At 57.8% G+C, this 18,744-nt stretch overlaps 2 protein-coding genes across 12 annotated transcripts in view; one reads left to right on the forward strand and one right to left on the reverse strand.

Moving 5' to 3' along the window:
• Positions 1-11,471, forward strand: part of PIK3CD (phosphatidylinositol-4,5-bisphosphate 3-kinase catalytic subunit delta) — a 73,765-nt gene extending 62,294 nt beyond the window's left edge. For 5 of the 6 annotated variants that reach the window (XM_064363216.1, XM_064363218.1, XM_064363217.1 and 2 more), the window contains 16 exons: positions 190-411; positions 1,086-1,182; positions 1,277-1,407; positions 1,749-1,799; positions 1,897-2,064; positions 2,718-2,839; positions 3,024-3,167; positions 3,346-3,445; positions 3,558-3,736; positions 3,825-3,937; positions 4,111-4,189; positions 4,928-5,095; positions 5,768-5,891; positions 6,078-6,223; positions 6,610-6,742; positions 7,911-11,471. In XM_064363216.1, coding sequence (XP_064219286.1) covers positions 190-411; positions 1,086-1,182; positions 1,277-1,407; positions 1,749-1,799; positions 1,897-2,064; positions 2,718-2,839; positions 3,024-3,167; positions 3,346-3,445; positions 3,558-3,736; positions 3,825-3,937; positions 4,111-4,189; positions 4,928-5,095; positions 5,768-5,891; positions 6,078-6,223; positions 6,610-6,742; positions 7,911-8,048 — 2,115 coding nt within the window. In that variant the 3' untranslated portion in view covers positions 8,049-11,471. The remainder of the gene's footprint in view (positions 1-189; positions 412-1,085; positions 1,183-1,276; positions 1,408-1,748; positions 1,800-1,896; positions 2,065-2,717; positions 2,840-3,023; positions 3,168-3,345; positions 3,446-3,557; positions 3,737-3,824; positions 3,938-4,110; positions 4,190-4,927; positions 5,096-5,767; positions 5,892-6,077; positions 6,224-6,609; positions 6,743-7,910) is intronic. The other variant, XM_064363220.1, reaches the window with a different exon arrangement.
• CLSTN1 (calsyntenin 1) overlaps positions 9,967-18,744 on the reverse strand; it is a 110,816-nt gene continuing 102,038 nt past the window's right edge. For 4 of the 6 annotated variants that reach the window (XM_064363222.1, XM_064363224.1, XM_064363221.1 and 1 more), the window contains 9 exons: positions 18,420-18,476; positions 16,793-16,950; positions 16,383-16,531; positions 15,861-16,087; positions 14,947-15,117; positions 14,384-14,529; positions 12,708-12,843; positions 12,154-12,338; positions 9,967-11,654 (listed from right to left, as the gene is read on the reverse strand). In XM_064363222.1, the coding sequence (XP_064219292.1) occupies positions 11,457-11,654; positions 12,154-12,338; positions 12,708-12,843; positions 14,384-14,529; positions 14,947-15,117; positions 15,861-16,087; positions 16,383-16,531; positions 16,793-16,950; positions 18,420-18,476 (1,427 nt within the window). In that variant the 3' untranslated portion in view covers positions 9,967-11,456. The remainder of the gene's footprint in view (positions 11,655-12,153; positions 12,339-12,707; positions 12,844-14,383; positions 14,530-14,946; positions 15,118-15,860; positions 16,088-16,382; positions 16,532-16,792; positions 16,951-18,419; positions 18,477-18,744) is intronic. The other 2 variants (XM_064363225.1, XM_064363223.1) reach the window with 1 other exon arrangement.

The raw sequence follows: 18,744 nt of genomic DNA on the forward strand, positions 1-18,744 counted from the left end.
GGTGCCCATGCACAGCCCGTGGTACCCTCTCTCACCCCAGGCCTTCCCTGTGCTGTGCCACCTCCTCCGTGTGGGACGTAGAGTTCAGACCCACCTGACGACATTCAAGGGGAGAGTCACACCTCCTTAAGGGGAGGGAAGGGGGCTGGGCCTCTGCCTCCTCACCCCTCGTCCTGGCCCCGTCCACAGCTGGTGGTGCAGGCCGGGCTTTTCCACGGTAACGAGATGCTGTGCAAGACAGTGTCCAGCTCGGAGGTGAGCGTGTGCTCGGAGCCCGTGTGGAAGCAGCGGCTAGAGTTTGACATCAGCATCAGCGACCTGCCCCGCATGGCCCGTCTCTGCTTTGCGCTGTACGCCGTGATTGAGAAAGCCAGGAAGGCTCGCTCCACCAAGAAGAAGTCCAAGAAGGCGGTGGGTCCCAGGGCCGGCCCGGAGGGGTGCAGGCCCCAGAGAGCCAGGCAGCCCCTCGCTGGGCACTCACCGTCCTCCTCCCGGCAGGCACGCAGCCAGGGATGGGGGTCCTGGGATTGCTGGTGGGCCCCGGCCTCCTCACCCACCCCAGTCTGACCACCAGCCTTGCTCCAGGGACCCCTCTGGGCTCCTGGGCATGCTGCCTTGGAATATCTGGCCTGGGCTGTGGTCCCACAGGAAGGGAACCTGCAGGTAGTGCCATGGGATGGAAGGACAAACACAGTGTCATACCTGGAGCAGAAAAGTCTGAGTCAGCGGCCGGCTGGGAGGGCTCCGTCGCTGGGTGCTGAGTCACAGTCCCGGGATGTGACTCCCCTCAGAGCTGACTCACTCTGAGCTGAGCTGGGCCTATTTGGGGATATCTCAAGAAGCCAGGAGTAGGGGTGAGGGTGAGAACAGGAGGGAGCAGCAGGTGTCAGCTGGCCTCACCACTGGAGCCCCCAGTGGAAAGAGGAAGCGGCTCCTCTCCTTCCGCAAGCAGGGTCTCCCAGGGATCTGGATGGGAGACCTTAGCTGGGCTGTGGGTCTTCTCAGTGGGGTTCCTGGGGGAGGGCAGGAAAGCTGGGTCTGGAGGCTCCTGAGTGGCTGTCCTCATCTGCCCTGTCCTTCTGCAGGACTGCCCCATTGCCTGGGCCAACCTCATGCTGTTTGACTACAAGGACCAGCTTAAGACCGGGGAACGCTGCCTCTACATGTGGCCCTCTGTCCCAGGTCCGCCCAGGCCCGGGAGGGAGAGGCTTTGGGGAGTGTGAGGGTCCCAGAGACGCTGTCTCACCTCTACAACTTCATCTGCCCCTGTGTTCAGACGAGAAGGGGGAGCTGCTGAACCCCACCGGCACGGTACGCAGTAACCCCAACACGGACAGCGCCGCTGCCCTGCTCATCTGTCTGCCTGAGGTGGCCCCGTACCCCGTGTACTACCCGCCCCTGGAGAAGGTCAGTGGGGCCCCGCCGCGTGAGGCTGAGGGGCTGACGCAGAGCCCTCCTCCCCCACTCCTGGAGCTCTTCAGCTTTTCAGGCATATTTGGGGCCTTTCCAGGGGCCATTTTGTCTGTGGGGACGCTGCACAGTGTCTAATGACATTTCAGTTGTCACAGCTGCTGGGAGGGAGGGATGCTCTTGGCATCTGGTGGGTGGAGGCCAGAGCTGCTGTGGCTGTCCCTCCATGCCCGGGACAGCGCCCCCTCGAGGATGATCGGGGTGGAGACGCCCTGCCTGGGAATCCCGCCTGGGCTGGTCCAGGCCCCGAGGACGCTGAGGGCAGCTGCTTGTTGCAGATCTTGGAGCTGGGGCGGCACAGCGAGTGCGTGCGTGTCACGGAGGAGGAGGTGAGTGGGGTGGGGGTGGGGGCTGCGGGGCATGGAGCAAGCCGGGAGCCGGAGCCCTCACCCCTGCGCAGCCCTCACCCCTGCGCACACCCCTCAGCAGCTGCAGCTGCGGGAAATCCTGGAGCGGCGGGGGTGTGGGGAGCTATATGAACACGAGAAGGACCTGCTGTGGAAGCTGCGGCACGAGGTCCAGGAGCGCTTCCCAGAGGCGCTAGCCCGGCTGCTGCTGGTCACCAAGTGGAACAAGCATGAGGATGTGGCCCAGGTGGGTGGGGAGGGGCACCTGGGGGTGGAGCTAGGGGCAGACCACAGCCTCTGGCCAGCCACCAGCCTGACTCCAGCCACCCACCACCCTGACCCCAGCCACCCACCACCCCGACCCCGGCCAACCCCCACCCTGACCCTGCCCACCCGCCACCCTGAACCCGGCCAACCCCCACCCTGACCCTGCCCACCCACCACTCTGACCCTGGGCAACCCCCACCCTGACCCTGCCCACCCACCACCCTGACCCTGGGCAACCCTCACCTGACCCCAGCCATCACCACCCTGACCCTGGGCAACCCCCACCCTGACCCCTACCGCCCACCACCCTGACCCCAGCCCACCCTCGCCCTGACCCTGCCCACCCACCACCCTGACCCTGGGCAACCCCCACCCTGACCCTGGCCAGTCCCCACTCTGACCCTGGCCCACCACCCTGACCCCGGCCGTCTACCACCCTGACTCTGGCTGCCCACCACCCTGACCCCGGTTCCCCACCACCCTGACCCCGGTTCCCCACCACCCTGACCCCGGCCGTCCACCACCCTGACCCCGGCCGTCCACCACCCTGACCCCGGTCGTCCACCACCCTGACTCTGGCTGCCCACCACCCTGACCCCAGGCACCCCCAACCCTGACTTCGGCTCTCCGCAGATGCTGTACCTGCTGTGTTCCTGGCCAGAACTGCCCGTCCTGGGCGCCCTAGAGCTGCTGGACTTCAGCTTCCCTGATTGCCACGTGGGCTCCTTCGCCATCAAGTCCCTGCGGAAACTGACGTGAGTCCCAGCTGGGTGCTCCCCACTGCTCCAGAGGGCAGCTGTGTGCCCTGGCTGCCAGGACGTGGGTGGGGTGGGCCCGAAACTTCCTATGGGCTTGCTCCCTCCTGCCTGTCGTCCCTCTGGCTGCCACCCCCGTCCCAAGTCAGGGAGCTCCAGGCCCCAGCGCTCTCCTTCCCTGCAGGGACGATGAGCTGTTCCAGTACCTGCTGCAGTTGGTGCAGGTGCTCAAGTACGAGTCCTACCTGGACTGCGAGCTGACCAAATTCCTGCTGGACCGGGCCCTGGCCAACCGCAAGATCGGCCACTTCCTTTTCTGGCACCTTCGGTGGGTAGCGGGACCCACCCCAGCCATTTCTCTGGGAATCCCAGCCCCTGAGTCTCCCTGGAGGGCCGTGGGGGACGTTTCCAGCAGGCCTGTTTGTCCTGGCCAGGCTGGGTCATGCTGGGCAGGAGGGGCTGCGTGGCCCTCCCTGGCGAGGCTCAGCCCTCCCATCCCCCTCCAGCTCCGAGATGCACGTGCCATCGGTGGCCCTGCGCTTTGGCCTCATCCTGGAGGCCTACTGCAGGGGCAGCACCCACCACATGAAGGTGCTGATGAAGCAGGTGAGGCTCGGGGGTCCTGGGGGTGGGCAGGGGCGGCCCTGAGCCTCTGAGAATCCCCAGGGCCAGGCCGAGGCTGGGACCTGCCCACTGCCGCCCTCCCATCTCCCACCAGGGGGAAGCACTGAGCAAGCTGAAGGCCCTGAACGACTTCGTCAAGCTGAGCTCTCAGAAGACCCCCAAGCCCCAGACCAAGGAGCTGATGCACCTGTGCATGCGGCAGGAGGCCTACCTGGAGGCCCTCTCCCACCTGCAGTCCCCTCTTGACCCCAGCACCCTGCTGGCTGAAGTCTGGTAAGCCCAAGCCCCCCCATTAGGGCTCCTCCCACCCCCAGGAGGCTGGCGGAGGAGCCCCAGTGACCGCCCGCTCTCTGGCCCACAGCGTGGAGCAATGCACCTTCATGGACTCCAAGATGAAGCCGCTGTGGATCATGTATAGCAATGAGGAGGCCAGCAGCGGCGGCAGCGTGGGCATCATCTTTAAGAATGGGGACGGTGAGGCCTGGCCTCCCCACACCCAACCTGTACTGCCTGGGGGGGTCCTGGGGGGATCATAGAGGGGGAGTGGAGAAGACAGAATCCTGGGACTTAGGGGCGTGGGTGTGGCTGGAAGCAGAGAACCTACCAGAAACTCACGCCGCCTCTCTTCCTGCTGGCCGGCCTCACAGACCTCCGGCAGGACATGCTGACCCTGCAGATGATCCAGCTCATGGACGTCCTGTGGAAGCAGGAGGGGCTGGACTTGAGGTGAGGGCACCCCCGCCCCATTGTCCCTTGGTTTTTGTGCCCGGCCGGGAGGCCGTGCCTCTGGAGGGGTCCCTGTCGAAGGCGACATGACCATCTCAGCCAGGGAAAGGACTGTCCTAGGAAGAGCTGGGGACAGTGGGCAGCAGAGCGAGGGAAGGCCGCCTTAGGGTGTACCCTGCTCTGTTGATTTCTTTGCCTGGGTGTCCCTGGCTCCCCAGCCCATCTTGGGATGCAGTGGCATCTTCTCCCAAGCACCCTGGCTGATTCTCTTTCAAGCCAACCTGAGCTCAGCCTTGATGATTTCTGCACCTTGGATGCTGGTGCTGGTGTCTCCAAGGTGCCAGCATCTCTGGCCAGGTTGGAGTGCAGTGTCATGATCTCAGCTCACTGTGACCTTCACCTCCCCTGGGTTCAAGTGATTCCCCTGCCTCAGGCTTCCAAGTCGCTGGGACTACAAGTGTACACCACCATGCCCGGCTAGCTTTTTGTATTTTAGTAGAGACGGCGGTTTCACCATGTTGGCCAGGCTGGCCTCGATCTCCTGATCTCATGATCCACCTGCCTCGGCCTCCCAAAGTGCTGGGATTACAGGCATGAGCCACCACGCCTGGCCTCTCCCCTGCTTTCTAGCAGCATCTTCTGTGGCCTTTTAGGGCACCTTGAGTTTCCAGGGCTCAAGTGGCCTCAGGGATGACCCTTGACCATGGCATCTGCCCGTCCCTCTTCCCACTTGCCTAGGATGACCCCCTATGGCTGCCTCCCCACCGGGGACCGCACCGGCCTCATTGAGGTGGTCCTTCGCTCGGACACCATCGCCAACATCCAGCTCAACAAGAGCAACATGGCAGCCACAGCCGCCTTCAACAAGGATGCCCTGCTCAACTGGCTGAAGTCCAAGAACCCGGGGTGGGTTTCAGGCCCAGGGGTAGGCCCCTCTCCTTCCTAAGAGGTGTGGAATGGGAGCACCTAGCCTGCCAGAGCAAAGGAGCGGGGAGGAGCCTCGGACCGTGGCTGTGGCTACTTGGCTCAGTTGAGGACCAGCCTGTGTCTGGGTTGGGGTGAGATGGGTCTCTGTCCCCCAGGTATCAGTATCTGTTGCTATGCAACACCATCCAAAGCACAGGAACTTAAAAAACAGCCGTTTACAATTGGCTCACAAATCTGCAGCTTGAGCTGGGCTCAGCCGAGTGGCTCTTCTGCTGGTTTCGTAGAATCGGTTGCACAGCTGCTCTCATCTGGTACCTTAACTGGGCAGGAGGGTCTGAGATAACCCGTTTCCTTCCTGGGGCCTCGGCACCAGCTGTCGGCGATACCTCTCTGCATGTGGCCTCCTCACTTAGCAGCCTCACCTTCCCTGGGTGGCTCTGTGTTGAGGGGGTGGGGTTCAAGATCTTCAGGTGTCCTCAGGCCTTGGCTCTGGAACAGTGTCTGCAAGCGATGCCCAGCATCGTATCCTCCAGGTTCTGTTGGTCAAAGCAGGTCACAGGGCCAGATTCAAGGGGAGAGGGAGTGATTACCCACCTCTTGGTAGGGAGCTACAGAATGGTGTGATCATGGTTTTCAATCTTCCCCACCCAGGGAGGCCCTGGATCGAGCCATCGAGGAGTTCACGCTCTCCTGTGCTGGCTACTGTGTGGCCACGTACGTGCTGGGCATCGGCGATCGACACAGCGACAACATCATGATCCGAGAGAGTGGGCAGGTACGGGGGTGGTGCTGGTGGTGGCTGCAGGGACCTGGCTTCTGGCCCCAGCCTGCTGGCCCTTCTGCCTGGCACACAGCTCTGCGGCAGGGGTCCCCCAGCCCTGCCGGCTTCCTGTCTCCCTGGATTCTCTCCACTCTGACACCTTCTCAGTCCTCCCCCTCCTCTCCCCTCCCCTCCCCTTAGCTGTTCCACATTGATTTTGGCCACTTTCTGGGGAATTTCAAGACCAAGTTTGGAATCAACCGCGAGCGTGTCCCGTTCATCCTCACCTATGACTTTGTCCATGTGATTCAGCAGGGGAAGACTAATAATAGTGAGAAATTTGAAAGGTGAGAGTGCCCGAGCCCCACCAGATGCCCCTTTGGGGCCCAGGGGAGGGGGCAGAGCTTCCCAGACAGGGTGCAGGATGGGGCTCAGCTCTCAGCCCCACACCTGGCCCCCCGCCCCAGCTGCTGATGGGTTTGGAACATGCCCCTGGCTTCCAGCTCCACCCTGCAGTGCCCCTTTTGGGCAGCGTGGGCAGGTTTGTGGGTCGTGCAGAAGGAGGCTGGCTGGGGCATGGGGTCAGTTAGAGGAACTGGGGGCCTTGTGTCCATTTCCAGGGCGAGGGCAGGTGCCCTCGGGGAAGGTGCTGGTTGGATGCAGAGCAGCCGGCCTCTGTCTGGCCTGTGGCTGGGAGGTCCTGGCTTCACCTCCTCTGCCCCCACCCCTGCAGGTTCCGGGGCTACTGTGAAAGGGCTTACACCATCCTGCGGCGCCACGGGCTTCTCTTCCTCCACCTCTTTGCCCTGATGCGGGCGGCAGGCCTGCCTGAGCTCAGCTGCTCCAAAGACATCCAGTATCTCAAGGTATGTGCCGGGCAGGAGACTGCTGTCGCCAGTGGCCTTCCAAGGCTTGTCCTGGAGCAATGGGAAGCAGCTTGTCCCAGGAGGGCCCTGAGTACAACAGGCCCCGAAGGGCACTGAGCTCCGAGTGCCTCAAGCCGTCCCAGGACCCAGCAGTGGGCTTGGTGGGCGGTGGAGGGGAAGTGGATGCAGCAGCTGAGCCACCTGGGCGTGGTCCCATTCAGCAGCCGATGTGTTGCAGCCTCTCCGGGTCGGCCCACTTGTGCTCAGGGGCTGCAGGGGCTCTGGGGTTCCCTGACGGCTGCATGAGAGCTGGCTCCCTCTGCCTTCTCAAAGGTATTTTTCCAGGCAAGGCATGATGGCTCACACCTATAATCCTAGCATTTTGGGAGGCCAAGGCGGGCGGATCACCTGAAGTCAGGAATTTGAGACCAGCCTGGCCAACATGGCAAAACCCTGTCTCTACTGAAAATACAAAAAATTAGCCAGGCATAGTGGGGCATGCCTGTAATCCCAGGTACTCATGAGGATGAGGCAAAAGAACTGCTTGAACACAAGGCGAGGCTGCAGTGAGCCTACATCACACCACTGCACTCCAGCTCAGGTGACAGGGCAAGGCTCTGTCTCAAAAAAAAAAAAAAAAAAAAAAAAAGCCGGGTGTGGTGGTGGGCGCCATCTCTCAGCTACTCAGGAGGCTGAGGCAGAGGTTGCAGTAAGCCAAGATCGTGCTACTACACTCCAGCCAGGGCGACGCAGCAAGACTGTCTCAAATATATATGTATTATTTTTTTCCTTCCTGTGTCCTCTCCGTGTGAGGAGGTGGGGTGGGGCAGTGAGGCTGCTGGGGCCACATGTGCTTGCCAGGACATTCCCTGTGGCGCCCGATCCCTGAAGGAAGCTGCTCCCATGCTCCTCCCGGAGCCACTTCTCCAGTGGGGGAGGCGAGGTCACCTGGCACCTGGGGGCTCTGGGCCAAGATGTCTTTGGCATCTTCATTTGAGGGTGGGTTGGGGGACTGTCTCAGGGTGGGATGGGAACAGAGAGCTTTTCCCAAGATACCGGGGGCTGTCTGCTAACCCCTTCACGCTGTGACTCTGAAGTCCCTAGAGGCCTGCATCCCGGAGCAGGATCTGGGCCCCTTAACGTGGACACTGCTGTGATGTGTTTGCAGGACTCCCTGGCACTGGGGAAAACAGAGGAGGAGGCGCTGAAGCACTTCCGAGTGAAGTTTAACGAGGCCCTCCGCGAGAGCTGGAAAACCAAAGTGAACTGGCTGGCCCACAACGTGTCCAAAGACAACAGGCAGTAGGGCTCCTCCCAGCCCCAGGCCCCAGAGTAGGTGGCCTCGGGCCGTGGGGACCAGGCACCTTGGTTGTCCTACATGGGCTGAAGAGCCTGAACTGCACCTCGTGGGAAGGAACCCACACAACTGCCTTTTGTTTACACTGGTTATTTATTTATGACTTGACTTTTTTTAAGGAACTAAACAGCCATAAATGGAAAATGCCTCCTTCGCACAGCGGCGGTGCCGGGCCCCTGGAGGCTGCACCGTGCTCTCGGCTGAGTACTGTCACGCCAAGTCTTCCAGCTGGTGGATCTGGGCCCAGCAAAGACTGTCGTCCTCCGGGGGGAACCTTCTTCCCAGGCCTCCCGCCGGACTGCCTGGGTCCTGGCGGTCACCTGTGCCTACTGTCCGACAGGACGCCCCGATTCTCATCGGCTCATGTGACCCCCTATGTGTCCTCCTAGACGGAGTTCTGGCAGCTCCCCGAGGCGGCTGGAGTACCCCCTAGATTCAGGGATGCTTGCTCTCCACTTTTCAAGTGGTTCTTGGGTACGAGAACCCCCTCACCTCTCTATTGTAAAGCAATTTTGTTTGCAGGTAAGAAAATAATAGACAACTCACTAAACCTCTACGGCTGGGGAGCTCGGGCCCAGCCCTATAAAGCAGAATATATGCTGGTCCTCAGGGCGTGTGAAAGAGATCTGGGCCTCGTGTAGCTCACCCCGGTCATGCGTGAAGGCAAAAGCAGGTCAGAGGCAAACACTCTGCCATTATCTCAATTTTTTTTTTTTTGAGCCAGAGTCTCGCTCTGTCCCCGAGGCTGGAGTGCAGTGCTATGACCTCGGCTCACTGCAGGCTCCACCTCTTGGGTTCAAGGGATTCTGCTTCAGCCTCCTGGGTAGCTGGGATCACAGGTGTGCACCACCATGCCTAGCCAGTTTTTGTATTCTTAGTAGAGACAGGGTTTTACCATGTTGGCCAGGCTGACCTCAGGTGATCCACCTGCCTCAGCCTCCCAAAGTGCTGGGATTACCGGTGTGAACCACCGCACCTGGCCCACTCTGCCTCCTCTGAAAGCAGGTTTTAACAAAAGGATGAGGCCAGATCTCTTCTAGAACCACCACCTTTGGGAACCTGCTGTGAGCGTGCTCAGGTAGCAGACATGTGAGCACGAGGGGCGTGCTGGGATCTGTTTTTCTGACTGTACTTCGTTTGAAATGGCTTCCTTAAGCCTCCAAAGGCCTGGAATTGAGCAGCTTTAGAAATGCAGGTTCCAGGGCCTCTCCCAGCCTGCAGAAGCCAGCTCTGCAGAGGAGGGTAGGACTGTGGGCTTTTAGCAGCTCATAGACGATCCTAATGTATCGTGAACTCAGGCCCTGCCCAGTGATGCTGTTGATCTCTCAAAGGTCTTCCAAAACTCAACAGAGCCAGAAGTAGCCGCCCACTCAGCGGCTCTGGTGCCAGCTCTGTTTGATCCACCAGGGGTCCGCCAGCAGTCAGTGCCACCCGCGGGGCACCTCCCCGACCACACGCCTGTTCCTGGCAAGTGCTGAAACTCACCAGACCGTCTACTTGTTCTGAAATGGGGAAAGCCGTGCGTGCGTGCATGTTATTTATTTCAGTGCGCCTGTGTGCGCGTGCGTGGGAGCATACTTTGCACAGCCGCAGCGTTTCTGGTTTGGGTGTACAGTCTTATGTGCCTGGTGAGAAGAGTATTTTCTATTTTTTTAAATCATTTCATGTTTCTGTGTGGGGAAAGTGAGTTCAGTATCACTGATGTGGGTTGAGACCAGCACTCTGTGAAACCTTGAAACGAGAAGTAAAGGCAGATGAAAAAAGAGAGAAAAAAGCCTTTTTATGTTCTTATGTTCTCGGCTCAAAAAGAAACAAGGGAGTGCAGGATTAAAATGAAAACAGGAGAGAAGACAAGCCCCACGCCGACTGGAGTTGTTAGAACCAGAACTTTATTGTAGCAGATACACTTTCTGACCTATCATCAATATACACATCTGCAGAGGGAAACCGTGGCGGCGACATACAGCATGAGGACATCCCCTGGGCATGAGCGTCCGCTGTCTAAACAGAGCAGCTACAGGGACGGGACATGGAGGATGGCCACACACAACACAGCGCAGCCGGCAGTGTCCTCGGAACAAGCGGTCAGGGTCACAGAACAGTATTCAAAATGATTGCCCACCCGTTTTAGAAGTCTAAAATTTTACATGTAACTAAGAGCAAAGTGCCGTGTGGGTTTTAGACCATGACTGTTGTTTTCTCTCCTTTTGCCCTACCACCACCAAGCAAAGCAGCAGGGCTCCTAGGGGAGAGAGACTTCACCCCACTGCCGGCAGGAGGCATCCCACGGGGCTCTGGGGAGGAGAGAGGACAGAACAGGCTGTTTTGGAAAATTCTAGCACTTTTTTGCCTTCGGGCCACGGGTCTCTGCTGGATGTTCTGAGTACGGATCACTCAAGACTTCTGCCGTCTCTGAAGGGAGTGGCCAGCGGTCTGCAGGACGCCTGTCTGTCAGTTTCTGTAGTCGTCTATGCCCCTTTGACCAGCAGGGAAACGTACATCTAAGCATAAACCACAAGGCTGTGCACGGTGAGTCCAGGCCGCTGCACAGGGAGCTGCTGTCGGAGGAGGAGTGTGGAAAAGGGGCCGGGGACCCTGCACCCACACACCCACACCAAGTTAGGAGCAGGCAGAATCCCAAAGGCAAGGCCCAGCTACTTGTAGCTACCAAAGAACGGTCCCTGATCCAGTCTCCTGAGCAGCACACGTAAAGGCCTGTGGCCCTGACTCCCAGCCACACTGGGGAGGGAGGGTGCCTTCTGGCGGGAAGAGCCCGTGCTCAGAGCTCTCAACTTCATTCACTTTACATTCCAGTCCTGGGTTACACTAGCACAAAGGACACAGGAATCCGATTTATTTACAAAATATTAAAAAGTCAGTTAATCATCTACACAGTACCCCCATCCTGCCATTATTTATACATGCACTAGTTTGGAAAAAATAAAAACTTTTTTTAAAAAAAGAAAAAAATGATTACTGGGTGGGAGTGAGCATTTTTTACCCTTTGTCAACGAGTCCAGCTGGCATGGCTTTTCTGGAGCGCGAGGGCCGGGTCCTCTCCCCGGTGGGGGAGACTCCAGACACAAAGGCGGGGCCGAGGCGCTGAGAGGCCCCTGCATGAGCCGGATGGCAGCCAGAGAGGACTCGTCAGCTCCTCATGGGACTGAAGAGGGCGACCAGGCAGAGGGCGGGGGGAGCCTAGGGTCCTACACACCAAGCACGGCGACAATCGCGGCGGGGAGGGGTCTGCACACCTACTGGCCGAAATGACTTTGTACACCATGGACCCTTGGGAATGGGAGAACGGATGACAGCAGCGTCTTCGGAAGCAGAAACAAAGGTGGCCAGGGACGCAGGTCAGTAGCTGAGGGTGGAGTCGTCCCACTCCAGCTGCTGCTGCCGGTTCACGTTCTGGGGGTCACCCTGCTCCCCCTCCTCCTCCTCGCTGCTCTCCGACTCTGCACTGGTGATGTCATCTTCTTCCTCACCGTCCTCGCTCTCCTCTTCCTCCTCCTCCTCCTCTTCCTCCTCACTGCTGTGCTGGTCCTCGTATGTCTGGCAAAGAGAAGTGACGGCCCCATGAGTCCGGCCTGGCCACAGCCCCGTCACCCGGCACTCTCCTTTTGACAGCCAGAGGAAGGAGAACTCGCCCCAGCGTCTCCCTCCCCAGCAACAGGGCAGCCAGGATGGCACTGGAAGTTATCTTATTCAAGGTGAAGGGAAAACACAGCACAAATCAGCAACCACGGAGTCGCCCACATACAAAGCAGCTGGGGACGGCACCTCGGGTGCCCCACCAGAGAACTCACAGGAGTACCATGACCCAAGAGCGCCAAGCCCTGGCACAGCTCATCTCCACACTCTCTAAGCAGGACGGCCTTGCATAAAGCCTCTCTGAGCCTCGGTTTACCCATATGGGAAATGAAGACACCTAACGCCCGTGCGGATGACGCAGGGAAAGTGTGTGAACATGACGGAGCCGCGCCGCGCTGGCTTCTCTGAGGCCCTGGCCTGTGGTGCCCCTCAGTCCTGGGGGCCACCTGCCCACTCCTACCTCCATGGGGTTGACGGTGATGGTCAGGGCGGAGTCATCCCAGTCCATCTCGTTCTCCTTCCCGGTGTCCTGGTCCCGCATGGTCCGCTGATGTGCAGCCCGGATCCGAAAGACCCCCAGGATGATCATGAACACCAGGAAGCTGACACACACCACAATCACCACGGTCGCCGTGCTGGGGACAACTGTGGGAGAATGGGGGTGTGTGAGTGAGGTCACTCAGTCAGAGGGCCACCGTGCCCTTAACCTCCTTGGCTGTGCCTGGACCTCTCCTTGGCTGGACAGCGTGCTTCACCTGAACCCACAGATCAGGAGGAAATACTGAAAAGAACTCAGCACGGGCCTCCAATCTGGCTGGGCCACGTCCTGCTCTGTGGCTGTGGTGATATCGTTTGTCCCCTTCGAGGGCTTTACTTTCCTTGTGTATGACGGCAAATAACTGGGACAGGGAATGCCCGGCGGTCATTCTGAGCAGGAGGCTGTGCTCACGGTGGGGTTGGGGCAGGGTGGACAGCATGGGGCATCTGGGCTCCATCTCCCTTCCCTTGTCCTACCTGCAAACGGGTGGGGGTTGGCCAGGTTGTGGCCTGACAGGTCAACAAAGGAGCGGTGTTCAGGGTGAACGAACTGGGGCTGGGCAGCCATGTGGTTGGCGTGTTCCAAGGGGTTTGCCGTGTGGATTACATTCACCTGCAGCAGACAGAGAGGATCGCTGGAGACAGGCCACCTGAGCCTGTCCAAGAGCGGACAATGGAGTCCTGCAGCTGACATGACCAGTGCCACTCAGAGTGGCTCCTGGACTGTAGCTGGGGACAAATGGTGCTACAGGAAAAGGACAGAATAAAAAAAAAAAAAAGAGTAAGCACTTTAAAAACAAACACAAAAGAAAAAGAAAAAAACAAAAACCAACCAAACCAAAAAGAGTAATACGCACTTAGAAAGTGCTGCAACAATCTGATACTGCCACACAGTCAGGAAATGCCTCGCTTCCCTAAGTATTATTACTTGTTAAGGCTGGCTCTTCCTCTGTTGCCCAGGCTGGAGAGCAGTAACTGTTCACAGGCATGGTCACGGCTCACTGCAGCCTGGAACTTCTGTGCTGAAGTGATCCTCCCACCTCGGCCTCGCAAGTAGCTGCTAGGACTACAGGCGAGCACCACCACGCCTGGCCGCAATTCATTTTTACTGCATTTCATAAAAGAACATACCCAAAACAAGAGCAGAAAAATAAACCAATGGTCCTTCCCCATGGGTCGTCGGGGAAGCACTGGCATAGACCTTTTCCCTCAAACCACGGTCATGTGGAAGACGGCATCAATCACAAATGAAATTCATTTCATTTCAAATCTGTTACGCTCTGGCTCAAACAACATGGGTGTTGGTTCTGCAGCACTGGATTTAGCATTCTGCTCGAGTTCATGGCGAGGTGTTCCACTCCTAAGAGTAACTTTGGGTCTGTTTTCTCCAGGCCACAGAGGACCTGGGCGGTGAAGCAGCCGCTGGCTAGGTCTGTGGATGATCTCAGAGCAGGGCGAGCTGCTCTCTAGCCATTGTGGCCTGTGAGTCACCATCGCCGGCCCTGGCAGCACTGGTCCTGCCCCGTGCAGGTCTCTGCCTGAGCCCCTCTCAGCCTGGGCCGAGGACTCAGCTTCATTTGCAGGAGGGCCAGTGACCTGGCACAGACGCAAAGAACCTTTGGTTCCCTGGGTGCTGCTCTTTCTAAAACAGCATCCTTGGCGGGAATAGTGGCTCATGCCTGTAATCCCAGCACTTTGGGAGGCAAGGCGGGTAGATTGCCTGAGCCCAGGTAGGCAAGACCAGCCTGGGCAACACAGTGAGACCTCATCTCTAAAATAAATAAATAAACAAATAAAACAGCATCCTCCTGTTTCTCTCGTGGGAAATCTCGAGAAGCCCGAGAGGCATTAACTGCCACTTGCTCTTTGTCACCTCCCTGCAAGGTTCCTTAGGCTCCGACTCAGGCTGAGGCAGCCGGGGAAAGGGGGGCACCCCCACCCCAGGCCGCCCCAAGCACAAGCTGTCACTCCAACGAGCCCAGGTGTCGCCTGCAGCAGGCCCCAGGCTGGAAAGGCGACCCCTGACTAGAATGAGCTGGTACAGCTGCCACCAGGAATGCTCTAAGGGCTGGCGTTTGTGATTATCAGGGCTGCGAGTCAGGGCACCAGGTACTGCTGCTATTGGCCCCCCTCTACAGGAGCCCTGTACTCACCTCCACCTTAAATTCGTTGCTGATGTAGCGGCCATTCAGCTCTGAGCAGATGAGCTTGAACTTCCGGTCAAGCAAGGACCTGGCATGCCAGTTCCGATAGCGCAGGAGGTGCAAAACCTCCTCGTAGCTGGCCATAGTGTCCACGCCTGCAGGGGCGGAAACGGGGAGGATTGCCGGTGGCTTAAGTCAGAAGCACGGGCAGGGCCGCAGCCATCAGCACAGGCAGCTCAATCAGACACCCGGGTCAGCTAGGCCAAGGGGTCACACAAGTCGGCTTTCCAGCCATGGGAATAAGTGCTACATGCATGGGGCCATTCTTCCCTCTGTGGGGGATGTGCCATGCCACACCTCAACCCTTCCCCTTTAGAAGTAGTGGCTGCACATCTGCTTCCTGTCCAGGAGACGGGAGTGTGTGTGCAGCCAGCAGTGTTCCCAGCAAACGCGCTCCCTCCCTCTCCAAGATAACTCAACATTCTCGGATGGCAGGCGGCCGCCAGCCAAGAGCTCTCAAGGTCCCGCCTTGCAGCCTGGCCCACCAGCGTGGCTGCGACGCTCCCCCTCACCTGTGAAGGTCATGCCCAGCTCCGAGCTGCTCACTTCGATGCCCTTCTGCTGCAGGCGGGCCATGTCTACCTCCAGGCTCTCCTGCTCGTGGTTCAGCTCCTCTCCCTCCACCATGACCTCACAGGTATCCAGGTCGTGCACGATCTCCTCGGACACCAGTGATTCTTGAACTGCAAAAAAGGTCCGACCAGAAATACTGTAGGGGCAGTGGGGCCCAGCGTGGCCAGGCACATTCATGCCCTGCCGGCTCACCCCAAACCCACACGGCTCTTATAAGGACCAACAACAGAGGCAAGCGAGAGGCGCTTTCAAAAATGGCCGGGCGGGGTGGCTCACACCTGTAATCCCAGCACTTTGGGAGGCCGAAGTGGGTGGATCACCTGAGGTGGGGAATTCAAGACCCGCGTGGCCAACAGGGTGAAACCCCATCTCTACTAAAAATACAAAAATTAGCCAGGCGTGATGGCACAAGCCTGTAATCCCAGCTACTCAGGAGGCTGAGGCAGAAGAATCGCTTGAACCCGGGAAGTGGAGGTTGCTGTGAGCCAAGATCACGCTATCCGGCCTGGGTGACAAGAGTGAGACTCCATCTTAAAAAACAAAAAGGAAATGGGGGCGTTTCATGTGTCCTGAGCAAGAATCGTGGGGACACTGTGCCCCCATGGGCTGACCAGCCTGGCAGGTGCAACCCAGAGCCTGAGAGCAATCAGGGAAAGATGCAAGGCCCCCAGGCGGCATTCCAGAGATCACATGAGCTCCAGCTCACGGTCAGATCCCAGAAGCACACCCGACAGAACAGCAACAAAAACAATGAAACCTCCCAAATCCCACAGAGGCAAAGAGCCCCAGAAGTACACGCAGCAACAGGGTTTCCGGCCCAGGCGAGGGGCCCACGCGCCACAGAGCGCATTACCTGTGGGGTCCTCAGCCCCGTCCCCTTCAGGCTCCACTTCTCTCGTGATGGTGCTGATGATGCGAAGCTCAGGGAAAAGGAACACCCCTTCTGAGCTTTCAAATTCAGAAGCCGCTCGGGCAAAATGGTGGACGCCGCTCAGGCTGATCTTGGGCTCCTCAGGCTGTAAAACCATCACGTAGCCATCTACTGGGGGGACTGACATGCAGGTGGCCTCGTTAAAACACCTGCCAGCAACAAACGGGGAAGGGTCAGGCCTTTGGGAGCCGATCCTGGAGGCCACCTGTACAAAGGCACATGGGGGGTAGGATCCACAGGCTCCTGCTGACACCTGCAGGGGCCCCTCCAGGAACACGCTTGCCAACATGACGCCTAAGTGTCACTCAGATCTCTCCCCCACACTTTCTGATAACACACGATGGCTCACCTTTCCTTAAAGAAGGGAGGTTAGGCTGTCTTAAAAACCTAAATACACACGCGTCATTGAGAGAAACAGACCTACTGTTAAAAATCAGGACATACTTGATTGTGCTGGTGATTTTGAGTCTGCGAATTCCGGGCGTGGGGAACTGCCGAGAGTTCAGGTAGGAGATGTGCTGCATGGCCTTATCCAATGCCCCGAGGTCCTCTCCCTCCAAGGTCAATACCAACTGACTGGGGTGTGCTTGGATCTGAAATCACACCAGACAGAGAGAGGAGGGGAATAAGGCAGAAACTGTAGCAGTTGAAGCCACAGAGGCCTCCACAAAGAGGACCGGCCTGGGGTCAGTTTGAATTGCTGACTTGAAAAAGAAAAGCTTGTTAAAGTCCAGCGAACACAGCTCTTTTACGCAACAGTAATCGTATCAATCACAGATTACTGGCTCATCCCACCAGCCTCCGGGGCTGCAGTCTTAGAGGCCCATGAGTGCTGTGCAGCTGCTCAGTGTTACCTGTACGCCTCTGCTGCTGTCTTCAGGGACCTGCAGGTCAAGCCCCTCCTTGCAGGTATACAGACAGTCGATCACCTTCTTATCGGTGAGTTTCCCGGAACGGAGAGTTAGGCCAGCCAGATTGCCTCGGAAAAACTGGGTCATGTGCAGGTCGCCACCTTTGGGTCAGGGGAGAACAGGAGGAGATCAGGCGTGCAGCCCGGCATCACCCAGCTCACTTCTCACTCAACGCGGTGTTACCGGTGCTGGCAGCTCGGTGGATGGACATGCAGGTTAGTTCATACCAAGTCCAGTTAGCCTTGCAATCTACATGGAAGCGCAACGAAGAAATTAAACCATTCATGATCATGCACATGGCCTGGAGAAGGGGGGAGTTGGGGGTGCCTCACCTGAAGCCAAGAGGTCCCCTGAGTGTCCCCACACCTCTGGCCACTCCCTAGTAAGGTAGCCTACCCTGTTCTCATCACCAGGATGCATGGTGACACTTCCTACCGCCACCAGCCTCCAGCCACTGCCTGCTGAGTTGGCTGGGTCCCACATGGCTGTTTTCTCTACCCAGCACACCCTAGGGAATGAACCCACATGATCCAGGAGGGGAGGACAAAAGGGAGGCTTAAAATCTCCCCTGCATGGAATGGCCGATTTCAAGGATGCTATGGTGTTGAGTCCCACCCCTACCCTTCCTGCCTCCTACTCCTGAGGATTACTGGGAAGTGCAGATGTTACAAGGAAAACCAAAACCCAGAAAATGGCTCTTGACACATGACAACAAAGAGCCAGAAACAGGTTAAACTAAACCTTGTTCTTAAACTGAAGAAGGAAAAGAGACAAATTTTCAGCAATGTGTCTCATTCTGATACGGGAATCGGGCACTGTAAATCATCACTAGGAACTGAGGTTTCTAAGAAATGTCTATTTGCCGGGCACGGTGGCTCGCGCCTGTAATCCCAGCAGTTTGGGAAGCTAAGGTGGGTGGATCACCTGAGGTCAGGAGTTTGAGACCAGCCTGGCCAACATGGTAAAATCCTGTCTCTACTAAAAATATAAAAATTAGCTGGGCGCAGTGGTGCGTGCCTGTAGTCCCAGCTACTTGGGAGGCTGAGGCCAGGAGAACTGCTTGCACCCGGGAGGTGAAGGTTGCAGTGAGCCGAGATCGCACCACTGCACTCCAGCTTGGACGACAAAGCAAGACTCCGTCTCAAAAAAAAAAAAAAAAAAAAGAAACGTCTATTTAAAGTTTACCATCAATCAGGACAGAGTATCTAGAAACAAGTCTTTTCCTGTCTCATGGTTCGGCCGCATGACAATCACGAGGCAGCTTCCCAAACCTGCCTGTGAGATTTCAGCAGAGAGCCTCATGCAGGGCGGTCAGGGTAAAACTGGATTGGGGGTGGGGGGAGGCCCGTGTGCACCGCCTGAGATGTCATTTGTCCTCGCTACAACTGGGGTCAGCACGGGCAGAAAAGGGAATCCATGAAGCAATGGGGAAGCGCAATGCGGAGAAGCGGCTCAGATGGTGTCCAAGCCCAAAATGCAACCTGGCCATTTCATGCGACACGTGGAATGAATCAATGTATCATCTTTAAATGAAACAGAAGAGTGAACTGTAGGGAAAAAATCCAGCAACCTGCAGAGGCCACAGTCACCGGCTCAGTTTCATTGTCACTTTCAACTCCTGAAAACTCTGTGGAAAAGCAAGACAAAGACAACAGAAAAGGACGGAGAGGTTAGGGCCTTCAAATGACCTGAAAACCAGGTTTGAAGCAACCAAGTATAAAACACGAAGAGAAAATCCCCTTGTGGCCCCGCTCCGGGGTGCACCCATCTGCAAGCTTGTACTCAATGAGCTTTTCCCAGAAGTGACATTTACCACCCCCAATCCCAGGCTTTTCTTCTTTTATTCCACCTTCCCACATCTTCCTTGCCAAAACATACGTTAGATTCAAAATCAG

Source organism: Aotus nancymaae, unplaced genomic scaffold (genome assembly GCF_030222135.1).
Source record: "Aotus nancymaae isolate 86718 unplaced genomic scaffold, 86718_ANA_hifiasm-v0.15.2.pri h1tg000053l, whole genome shotgun sequence".
Taxonomy (NCBI): domain Eukaryota; kingdom Metazoa; phylum Chordata; class Mammalia; order Primates; family Aotidae; genus Aotus; species Aotus nancymaae.